At 48.2% G+C, this 12032-nt stretch overlaps 1 protein-coding gene across 1 annotated transcript; it reads left to right on the top strand.

Annotated features, from left to right (window-relative positions):
- The first annotated feature begins 2960 nt into the window (after positions 1-2960).
- On the top strand, positions 2961-9471 carry LOC306668775 (GTPase IMAP family member 5-like). The gene is made up of 3 exons (XM_079152514.1): positions 2961-3361; positions 7150-7198; positions 8447-9471. Exons 2-3 carry the CDS (start codon positions 7156-7158, stop codon positions 9331-9333), a joined length of 930 nt encoding a protein of 309 aa, XP_079008640.1. The 5' UTR covers positions 2961-3361; positions 7150-7155; the 3' UTR covers positions 9334-9471.
- Positions 9472-12032: the final 2561 nt, after the last annotated feature.

Here is a 12032-nt window from a genome sequence, read left to right as displayed (position 1 = left end):
AAGAATAGCTAATGATCTTGCCCAGACACAGAGGAAGTACTGACACTGACAAGACAGAAATGCCTGTTGTGCCTGCTCTTAAATTTTTAGAAGAGCATGCTAAGCCGGTCAGGGCATGAATTTCCTTCCCATTGGCCAAGCTAGCAAACCAAAGTACAGAGTGGGAAAAATTGCATCCATCAACAGCAACAGTGACAGAAGAATTATGGCCCCCCTGTACAGGATGACTTCACTGACCTCTTTGGGTTTAACTTGTTCACCTGTAAGCCCAGGCCTTTGATTTACAGGACATCCAAAGTTCTATTTCTTTAAAAGGATTATTGATGCCCTTACACACTGAAGCCACTCAAGGACCTTCTGCCAGGAGCTTTTTTTAGAGTGAATGTAGACAAGGAAAGGAAACCATACTGCAGAATTTTGCTTCAGCCCCTCCTAACTCCAACTTGAAGTTCCTTTCCCACATTTCCTGCTAGTTTTGTTCAGGGGGAATTCCTATCCCAGGGCCAGAGGAGGCACGAAGGGGCAGAGGCAGATGATGGGGGACAATAAGCATGAACTCAGTGTTCAGTATTCAGGGACCACGGGTGACCAACAGTCTCAATTTGACTGGTCTAAGGGTTTTCCCAGGATGTTGGACTTTTAGTGGTAAACTCACATATGTTCTCGTCAAGTTGGAATGGTCAGTCCCTCTAGGACCCTAGGACAATGGCTCAGAAAAAACAATAAAGGCTGCATGCACCTCCTCTCTGCCTGGCTTCGCCTCTCCCTCAATCAGAAGAAAACCGTTATCAATGATTTTCATCCTGTCTTCTGTCTTGAATGGAAGGTTCAAGGAATAAACCGAGGGCCCCTTGAATCATTCTAAGTAGTAGGGAAGATTGCGGCCCCAAATGTCCCAGAGATGTATTTGTGGAATTCCCTGGGATCAGGAAAGCTGATTCTCAGCACCACAAGCAGTCGTCCACCCTGAAAGGCCTACTGCACCCAGGACTTCAGAATCTCTGTCAGGTGACCAGAGTACTCTGGCAACTGAGATGCTCAGTGCTTTCCACCCGGAGAGTCACATGGGGAGCACAGGAGGCCAGTGAGGGGTAAAGGCTTTCAGCCATGACTGAAGGAGTCTTGGTAGAGGAGAACGTGGGAAATGTAGAGGCAGGTGGGGAAGGAATTATTGGTGATTCTCTCTCTGTTCAGGCTGAAAGGGGATTGACTTTGGTGTCACACAGAACAATTGGGAAAATGACATTTCCTAGGTGTCCAAGATGTCCTGGAAATCCCATGGTTTGTTGCAGATTTGAATAGAAGAAGTCAAGAAGGTGTGGGAAAGAGCACAATGTGTCTCGTCCGGGAAGCTTTCACGTCTGGCGCTGTGCGTGCGCCTGTCCAAGTCTCTATCCTGAGAGTAGCCTGCTAAGATTGCTCTTCTAGCAGTAACTACAAAAGGGGGTAAAGGAACTGTTGGAGCATTTAGCCAGGAGGTTCTATTCATTTATTCAGTATTTGGTGGCACTTTCTAGGGCTAAGCACCTTGATCTAAAGATAGTCACTGACCTCAAAGGAATCCATGGTTCATCTGGGAGACTGATAGTGAGCGATCAGTTAGTACATTTCCTCATTGACTCTCTGGGGCTCTCTGAATTAGGAACCCAGGAACTGCTAGAAAGGAACATTGAAGACTGCTAGAGAATGAGAAAACTAACCAAAAAGGAGAAAAATGTTAATTCCTCCTGATGGAAAAACAGCAGAAAAGAATTACCTCCTCCCTTCCTAGAGCATTGTCTAAAAAGAAAACTTGTAATTAACTGTTGCTTGTTCCTCTTTCTCTGTCCCATTGATATAAAAAGGGGGGTTCCCCTGTGCTGGGGATCGAACCCGGGGCTCCGTATGACTGCGCTACATCCCCAGGCCTTGTTAGCTTTATCTTTTTAGATTCTGAAACAGGATCTCACTAAGTTGCCCAATCTGGCCTCAAACTTGCCATCCTCCAACTCAGCCTTCCTAATCACTGGTGTTCCAGGTGCCTGCCACCAAGCCTGGCTTTTGGCCAATTTGAAAACCCAGGAATGTTTTTCTCAAGCACCTGGGAGGCATCTCTTTGAAATGCAAGCATTGGGGAAGATGGCTGCCCCTGTCTCCCTGGGAAAGCAGGAGAGTGACTTAACTCAGGTGGGGGTCTCACCTGCACAGGTTCCTCTCTCCAAGTTTCTAACCCTTCTCCTGCCATAGGGTAGAAGTTTGTTTTCCTCTGCAAGAATCCATTCGCCAGCCCAGAAGGTCACCAGGTGAATTTAAGATGAACCACTAGTGATAAAGGATGCTGCCACACTCTCACTTGAGAACTAGTTATGGCTTATCTTTGGAACACACAAGTCAGGGGTGGATCTGCTTGGCTATGTGAACAGGTGACATCTCTCTGTGACCAGTCTCTTAGTGGATTACCTGTGGTGTGCATCATGTTCTGGTTTAATGCGTCTGTGTACTAAAGGTGTTCTCTTTCTCTCCCACCTTGGGGGGGGGATGTTTTCTGGGTTGGAAGGAAACTTTTATTTTCCCCATCAAATCTTGAACAGTGGTCATGATATATACCTAATTTGAAATGCCAACAGAAAGGAAGGTGGGGATTCTCTGGGGTAGGACAGCCTCCACCTAAATCCATTTTGTATTCTCCACCCCACTGTGTGAGGTCATTGCTTTATGTTGGTTTTTCAAACCTTAGAAATGAATCATTTGGAAAATAGACACGCTATAGCCTTGCTCCCAAGCCGGCGCAAGGAGACCCACCCACACACTGAGGATGTGCCCAGGATTGGCTCCGTCACGCGGCAGAGAAGAGGTAGCCCGCGCACGTGGGGTGCTGCCAGGGGCTCGCCCAGGTTCTCTAGGACGAGCAGTGCCTTTCTGCTCCTGGTTGGCGGGATCCAGTGAGAAGGGGCCCAGGGGTGGATGCTGGGGGGTCGAGGGGGCTGTAGCCCCTGCACTTCCCAGGAATGGGGGATGCTTTCTCTGAACCTGAGGGAGGGCAAGGGCTGTCATTTCCCCCACGACCTCAGCTCCAAACACTGCTCACTTTTAGAGTCATAACGGGGAAATGGGAGGGTGAGGGCAGCGTGTGGCCCGCGGCAGGAAGTCACTCAACTCACTCATTGGCTGGTCACAGACCTGCTTTCTTCGGTTTCCAACAAGCCCCGCGGGTCCCGGGCTGTGGGCCAGGAGCGCTGCGTCCTCCTGGAGATCCTGCGGCTCAGAGATCCGTCCGCTCAGCCCCGGCTGCCCAGCGTCCCGCGGCGCGCGGCAGGTGGCCGGGCCCTGCGGTCACCCGCTTTCCTGAGAGGGACCCCGCGCTGGCTGACCGCCGCCCCCGGTAAGGAGGATCGGTTTGCGCTCAGGGATGCTCTGGGGCCTGAAGGACCACGGATAGATCCTGCTGCCTGGAACACGACTTCACAAGAGCTCTCCCACTTCTGGGTCCCCTGGTCGACCAAGCAGTGGAGTGGAGTGAGCGTCATGGGCAATGGCAGACACTGAGCTGGTGGGACACAGGCCGTCCTGTCCCGTGGCGTTTGCTCAGGCTCCCGTCTCACTGCAGGTGACCTAGACCACCCACCCCTTGAAACCCTGGCAGTAAAGCTAGGCCCATCCCCCCATCCTGCTTGACAGGTGAGAAACGCCTGGGGGACTCTAGGCTTCTCCAGGCTCCTTTACAAGTGGAGGTTAACTTCTCAAGCTCAGCATCCTGCCTTCTCAGAGCCCACCCCAGCCTGGCAGGCACCTCCTTCCAGGAGTCGAGATGGATTCTTAGGGCTTCTCGGGGTAGTGAGCCTCGAGTTCCACGCAAGACCCTTCAGTGGGCTTAATCTTATGACCTTGATCTTCTCGAAACCACCCCACTGCTCCTCAAGTCCCCACACCTTTCCTATGACCCTGTACTGTGCTAATGCTAGGGCAACAGTCCCAGATTCAGTGCACATGTGAAGAGTCCCTTGGTCAGCTAACCTATTGAGAAATGGGTCTCGGAGTCATAGTGAGGGACCTGTCAACCAGTGATTCTAATACTTGGAAACATAAGGACCAGACAGGTTCATACTAATGAGCCAAGAAGAAAAGAACTGTTTTTGTCTTTCACAAAATAGCATTATTTGATTTAAAAAAAAAAAAAAAAAAAAAAAAAGAGGTATCATGGTGATAAAATCAGGTCCATGCCATTTTCAATTCAGAAGGTACATTACGATCATTTGCTTCAACCTTCTCCCTAAGCTAGACCCTTGTCAGTTGCTGCCACTGTTTTGCCCACATACTACCCACTAACCTGCATGAGCCCTGGTCCCATGTTAGAGAAAAATGGTAGAATTTTTTGAGGGGGAAAAAGTGTCTCTATTCTCAACTCTCCCACTGTTGTCTGCTCTGCAGACCAATAAGCACACATTTCTTCAGGTCTACCACGTGTCTCCAGCCTCCTCCTGGACTTCATTCAGTCCCTTTCCTTCTTGTCTATGCCTCCTTTAGCATCTCCATAGTATCCCTCCTGGCTCACCTCTGGACACTTTGTTATTTGCTCCTGTCTGCCAAAGAGTCTGTTCCTCCATGGGACATGTCTCCCCTAGCAGCCGGATGCACTCAGAAGTGGATTCAGAAGAACCACTCTGCACATTTTGACAGATTTTGTGACTGCCACAGAACACCATTTGGGCCACACTGAGAAACACACCTAGTAAAAAAAAAAAACACCAGATTGTTTCAAACTGAAATGCTTCAATTCAGAGCAACTCCCTGCACTTTTTGCCTTTGAATTATTTTGAGTCAAATTACTTACTTTATTCATTTTGATTATTTTAATTTTTGTTTATTTATTTATTAGTTATATAAAAACAGACACTGAACTTTCTGCAATACAACTCTGCATTGGTTCAATATCACTGTGTCCTGACCTTGCACGTTGGTGTTACATCCAGGAGGTTGCTGACTTACCTGGAATTCATTCTCCCATATCCTCTCTCCCTCCCTCTCTCTTTCACTGTGAAATCATGAAGAATACACAAGCAAAAGGAGTCACTTTGAGGATTTAGTTCCAGGGTAAATGTGTGGTCATTTGATGCTGCTTCCTAAGATTTTAATAGAAATTTTAATACGAATCTTAGTCACATCAGAGGGAATTTAGGGGAACAATTTTTTAAATGGACACAAAAGAAGTTTGAACATTATAAATGGCCACACAGAGACATGTCAGGATGATGAAGTTCATCATCAACATCACCACCACAGTCACTGTCCTCGTTACATAGATAGGACTCCAAACCTTAGAAAATGTCAACTTTAGTAGAACAGTGTCTGAGAATTGGGGCAGTCTTAGCAAACGCCAGGATATCACTTACCAAAGACAAGAACAGTATGTGTGGGAAAGGGTGACAAGGAGAAGGCTCCTCTCCAGCTGTCAGGGAAGAAAAGAAGGGAGGAGTGGGGAGGGATCAGAATACATTCCATGGTTTCATGGATGGTTTCCTCTAAGGAGGGACAAGAAAATCCACTGAGTGAGTAGTAAAATGTGTTAAAGATAAAATAACAAAAGCAACTGAAAATGAAAATCAACTATGAAAACTGTTTTGAATTCCACTGTAATCAGTAAAATGCAAGTTTCAACCAATGAAGACATCCATATTTCTGCTCAGAAGGGTGACAAAAAATTAAATGTAGCATCACTAACTGGGAAAATTTGGGAAATTTTCATGTGATTGGTACAAATATGAATTAGCATAACCCACCTGGAGTCATATTTATCCAATAGAAAAGATAAATCGTTAACACCTACGCGCAAAGAGTGTCTATGCAAGTTCTTTTGCAACATCATTTGTAGTGGCAAGCAAATATTTTGGAACAGCCTAAGTGCTTGTTAATACAGAATTGGATAAGATATTAGCAAGCAATGTGTGAAAGTTTAAAATACAAAACCAGTATTGCGAAGTGTCCCTAGATGCATGTGTATGCAGAAGTGCAAATATACAAATGACTTATAAATACCCTGGAGAGGGCAGATCGTGGGACTCAGTGGTAGAGCATTTGACTAGCATGCATGAGGCCCTGGGTTTGATTGCCAGCACTGAAAAGAAAATTCCAGAAGATTGGTTGCCTCTGAAAGACAGGAGGAGGAAAGAATAGAGATTAGAAAAATAAATGCGAAATGCATCTTTGATATTTTAATTTCTAGACCAAACAGAATAGCTGCAGTAAAATTTGTCCATTGCAAGTAGTGGGTATTTGTTTTATTATTCTGTGTGTTTCCCTACTCAAAGTTTGTTTAAACTTTGTAGCATCTTTAAACCGAGCAAAGAAAACACAAGGCGGGAGCTGATCTGCTAGCTGCGTCCCACTATCCACACTTTTTACTGTGTGCTACTTTCCCGACATCAAAAATGTCAGAGTTAAGCCTCTTTGGAATGAAGAATTTATTCCAGTGCTTGTGCCAATTTCTGGTTAAGCCTATTGGGATCCAAAAATGCTAATTATTGTGAGACCAACCAGGAAAGATGTTCGATTAGAAACTGAGTGGGAAATGTCTGCCTTGAAGTGGTCTCTCATGCTGATTCTTTCCCTTCAGCCACAGCCCCTCTGTCTCCCTTCCACTCCCTCTCTCACCGACTTTGAGGAGTCCCCAGTCCCCGGGGCCACCCTCCCACTGGAAAGTGCCTTTCACTTGCCCCTTTCCCGCAGGGATATTCATCTGACAGAGTTTCTGGATTGAAAATTCCCAGTATTTCAAACACATTAGTGTTAATTCCAGCAAGGTCATTGTTTTCTCTAGTCTGGCAAGTTTGCCTATGTTGGTGCCAGTAAAAAAATAATGCCCACTCCTTATTCACTGAAGAACACTCATTTCATTTTGTGGCTTTCAGTTTTGAGAGCGATAATCAACTGATTTGCTTTAAAACATTTCCTGTTTTGCTGCAATCTGTGGGAAAAAGCAACAAGGCATTGTGTTAGAATAACCCAGCATTGCCTCACACATGCAAAGCACTTACAGATGCTTGAAAGTAACATGTTACAAAATTAGTGATGGAAAGGGCTCATCTGAGAATAATAATTTTAAGTACCTGAATTGAGGTGACTATCTTTCTTATATGGACACCACCTTTTATTCCTTTCCTGTTTTTGTTCCAGAAAAGAATGGAAGAGTTTCAGAAAAGCAGATATGGGACTATGAATGAAGGTAAGAAAGTCTGGAAGCTCTAAAGAGTGTCAGTCTTGGGGGAGTTGCTCTTGTCTCCCTACCCCTGGCCACTCCAAACACAGGGACAGAAACCCAGTTATTCTACACTAAAGAAGGAAAAGGCTGCCATCATCTGTTCCCTGCCGCTCCAGCCCTCTTGTGCCTGGCCCATAGTTGTCTCCATGGTGTGAGGCTCTCCCTGCACAGCCTGTGCAGGAAGTGAAACTCAGGCCAGAGGCTGGAGGGTCGGGAACTGAAGAATGTGGTTTCTCTTTCCGTGGCTCCTGTCAGCTGAAAAAAGAAAAAGCTCCCCATAAAGACTTAGTGCTTGTTTGCCATGAAGCACCCCCAGAATACATAACGGAAGGAAGAAGAAACACAGAGAAGAGAGAATGAAATAATCAACTTTAGGTGCCTAAAAAGGTCAAATTCATTAGGATCCGCAAGCACTCTAGACCTCTCCAGAGTCTCAGCCCCTCCAGCTCTGAAGATTTAGCTCCTGGCTCCAAGCCATCCTCTCCTACACCACTTCTGTCTAATTTCCTGCACTTCAGTGAACCAAATAGGTGGTCTTTCTAGCACATGTGCTTCTGAGGGTCTTATCTTCCACCTCCTCAGTCACCCATTCTACTGTCATCTCCCAGACTTTGCACGAACATTAACTGTGACCCAGGAGGTCACAATTTGAGATGAGGACCATCTCACTCCTCCCTCCACTAAAAGAATAGAGCCAGGGACATTCAGCTGGCAGTGGTGCAAGTCACTACAGCTCAGCCATCTGAGACCTTCGTTATTCTCGAGGTCCAGGTGAATGCTCAGAGGGCATCCACACAGTGTACCTGGGAACTCGTGGGTGAGAGACAGATGAATGTGTGCTTCTACACTCACGTGTGTTTAACAGGTAGGCCTCTCTGAGCCTGCCCTAAGCACCATTCAGGTAAAAGCAAAGGGACCACTTTCCCACCCCACCCCCCAGAAAAATCATATTTGCCACCATCCAGATGAAGTGCTTGGTGCATCTCCTTAGTGTGGCACTTCTGGCCCCTGGCTATGAGTTCAAGTAAGAGCCCCAGCTGGGGCGTCTTACAATTCAAGAATCATTATAATCGTATGCACTATTTGGGTTCATTTAAATATGTCCAGGGGCCTGCGGAGGAGATCTTAGCCTTTGAGAGATCACCCTGAGGGTCCAGGATCTAAGAGCCCGAAAGTCACCAACTTGGGAGAACAACTTCTATTTTTTCACAGGTGGAGTAGAAGAGCTCTGGTTTGTAACATCAGCCTCACTGAGGATCCTCCTGGTGGGCCGAACAGGCAGCGGGAAAAGCGCCACGGGAAACAGCATCCTCTGCCGGCCAGCCTTCGAGTCCAGGCTGGCCACCCGGCCGGTGACCAGGACCTGCCAGGGGGAGATGGGCAGGTGGAATGGGAGGGACATCCTGGTGGTCGACACGCCCTCCATCTTCGAGGCGGAGGCCCACAGCCAGGAGACCTACAAGAACATCGCGGACTGCTACCAGCTGTCTGTCCCCGGGCCCCACGTGCTGCTCCTGGTCACCCAGCTGGGGCGCTTCACGGCCCAGGACGCCGTGGCGGCGAGGAGGGTGAAGGAGGTGTTCGGGGCCGAGGCCATGGGGCACACGGTCGTGCTCTTCACCCACGGGGAAGACCTGGGGGACGAGTCCTTGGACCAGTACGCGGCCGGCACGGACAACCCGGGCCTGCGCCGGCTGCTGGCCGAGTGCGGCTGGAGGTACTGCGCCTTCGACAACCGCGCGGCGGGCGAGCAGCAGCGCGGGCAGCTGGCCGGGCTCATGGCGGTGGTGGAGCGGCTGCAGCGCGAGCGCCAGGGCTGCTTCCTCAGCAACGAGCTCTTCTTCCAGGCGCAGGGGCTGAGGCCGGGCGCGGGCGCCGCGGCCCGGGACGCCTACGACCTCTTCCTGGCCAAGGTGCGGGCGCACGTGCACAGGCAGAAGCTGGCGCTGCGGCGGGACGAGCGGCGCCGCAAGGTCCGGGCGCTCCTCGCAGGCCGGGGCTGCACGCTTCCTCACTATGTACTGTCTGCCCTTGTGATCCTGTGCGCTTTGCTTGTCCTTGCCATTTTAATGAGCTTTTGTTTTAATCACAGGAACTGAGCATTTTCTCGGGGTTTTCCCTCAGTGACCCGCATGGTGTGCCTTTTCGTGCAGATGATAATGCTGGAGGACAGACAGATGCAAATGGTAGGAACAGGAGATTAAGAGAATGATTCTATTAAATGGGCCCCCTGTGCTGACACCAAGAAGCAATTTACCTAAGTCCTGCCTGGCCTAAGTAGACAGACTTTGTCACATTCCTCAGCAAACTACCTGCTATCTGCAGCAAAAATGCAGGCCTGAAATAATGTCCATAAGAGGAACCCAAGTTACCTGAAGCGGGAGACTTTTGTGATCTTTTTCACTGACCCGATCCCAAAACTCAGGGAGATAAGGATACTTGCTTTGAACCACAAAATCTGTAAGAATTTATAGTTAAAAATCCATTTAGGACCAGTCAGCCTGGGCCAAGGTGACCCAAAGCTTGGGGACTTGAAAGTCTGACTTCATCCTGCTGACAAGAGTGAAGAGGTAGACCTGGCTGGGACTCTCTGGAAACTTCTCTGGGATCTCAATAAACTAGAGTGCAGGAGAGGCATGTTGTCTCCCTCCTCTCCAAGAGGATCCACTCTCTCCCTTGAGAGTGTCCCTTTTCCCTTTTCCTCTCCCTTCAATAAACTCATGCCTGTTACTCTGAGTGACATGTCTGAAATCTTTCTGACTTGTTCACAAGAATCAGGGTTCCCAGGGAGGTCTTTGTACTGCTTCAGTTTCCCAGAAGTCTCAACAGTTTTAAGTAAATGAAACCCAAAGAAGTTTTTTTTTTTGTTGTTGTTGTTTTTTTTTGGGGGGGGGGGGTTGGTTAAAAGTCAAGAGGGTAAAGGATGAACTTTTTTTTTTTTTTTTTGGTTTGTTTGTTTGTTTGTTTTGGTGGGGAGTTGGTTAAAAGTCATGAGGGTAAAGGATGAACTAACTATCTAGAAGCCATCATGAAGTACCTGAAGGCTAGCAGGAAGCAAAGTGCCTGGACAGTGAGCCCATGGGAATGCCTGGTTCCTGGACTCCACTTTCTGTAGTCGTGATGTCAAGAGGAGAAGCATGTTATTTGCAAAGCTAAAAGGATTTCTTATTTTATTCACCATCTTATCCTGACCACATTAGCAGCCACAAAAGATGATGCCCCATCATCTCTCTCCACCCCCAAGTGAGGAGACAATGCGGGCAGTCTGCAGAGCAAACCAGGGGTTCTGGAGGTGTGGAAGGGGCTGGAGAAAAGGGGCAGGAGCAGGAAGCAGAGCAGAGGATCACAGCAGTGGTATGGACCTGACCAGCAGAAAGCAGGTCCATGACCAGGAAATACAGGAACTGGCATGTGGGGGGGGGGGGGCTGTGAAGGGCCAGAGAGCAGGTATCTTGGGCTCAGAGGGCTATGTAGTAGATATTACAGCTACTCAACTGCCCTTTTATGCAAAAGTCACTTTGAATAAGAGGCCGCATCCCGTAAAACTGGTGAACACTGAATTTTGAACTTCACATAATTTTCATGTGTGAAGGAGAAACATTTTTCTGATTTCTTCAACCATTTAAAAATGTAGCTGGACGTGATGGCACACACCTGTAATCCCAGCTACTCAGGAGACGGAGGCAGGAGGATTGCAAGTTTAAGGCCAGGCGGGGGAACTTAGTGATGCCCTGTCTCAAAAAAAAAAAAAAAAAAAAATTGGAAGGGAGTGTGCTGGGGTTGCAGCTCAGTGGTAGAGCACTTGCCTGGTATGCTCGAGGACCTGGTTAGAGCCCCAGCAGAGTAAAACTGTCAAACCACTTCCTAGCTCACAACTGTGCAAAAAGGTGGTGGCCCTGGTTTGACCCAGGGGCTGTCTTGTCATAAAGTAAATGTCCCATTGTTGGCTGGCATGCATGGGTACATGACATCTTTAACCTTAAATTCAGTAAATCCTGGACAGTCATGTGATGCCTGTGGGGATTTGGGGAAAGGATGGATCCACATTTCAGTGGTAGTAAGGAGAAGGCAGACACTGGGGTGCGATACAAGCAGGGTAGAATTCAGAGGAAACAGGAAACCCGATGAGGAAGTCCCTGAGGCCCCTCTGCCGGACCTGTTTTGGGTAGCTGCTGTCGCCTCTGCTCTTTCACACCCTGTAAGGGAGACTTGCAGTCATCCTGGGAGGCTGTGGCTGGATGGATCAGTGTTGAATTCTGGGGAGAGTTTAGGAACTTGACTGGCATGAACCACAGTGTCATTCTTCAGCAGGGCTGTTGGTAATAAGGTTGCTATGTTGGTCTAGACCTGATTCCACATGTGTGCAGGGAGTGCAAGATATCAGCTCTTCAAGCCCTAGGGAACTGAGGAGCTCAGAGTGGTCAGAACAAAGGCCATGTGCTAACTGCAGTGTCCCCAAACTGCTCCCACCTCACTTGGTCTGCTCCCTCCTTGACTTACTTCAAGAGACATTTATTACATGAGTCCTGAGTGTCAGGGTCTGTGCTTGGCACCAGGGATGTGAGACAAATAATATCAGATTTTTGCTCCACAAGAGTTACTATGGGATGGGGGTGAGGCATATAAAAATGGGGCATACAAGAAAGTATTTTGGGGACCAGGATAGGCTCTGCAGAGGCTTCCTAGCTGGTGGGATGCTTGCTCTTACTAGGAACATGCTTGCCACTCAGGGAAGTCACTTGAGGCTCAAGGGCCCATGCCATCAGGAAGGGGGTTGAGAAGCAGACTGGCAAGTGGG

This window comes from Sciurus vulgaris (genome assembly GCF_902686455.1).
Source record: "Sciurus vulgaris genome assembly, chromosome: 8".
Lineage (NCBI taxonomy): Eukaryota > Metazoa > Chordata > Mammalia > Rodentia > Sciuridae > Sciurus > Sciurus vulgaris.
This window is presented reverse-complemented; position numbering and strand designations above follow the sequence as displayed.

Coding starts and splice junctions, on each gene's coding strand:
- LOC306668775 (XM_079152514.1), top strand. CDS start 7,156: ATGGAAGAGTTTCAGAAAAGCAGATATGGGACTATGAATGAAG. Junction 7,199..8,446: donor ATATGGGACTATGAATGAAG/GTAAGAAAGTCT, acceptor ATTTTTTCACAG/GTGGAGTAGAAGAGCTCTGG.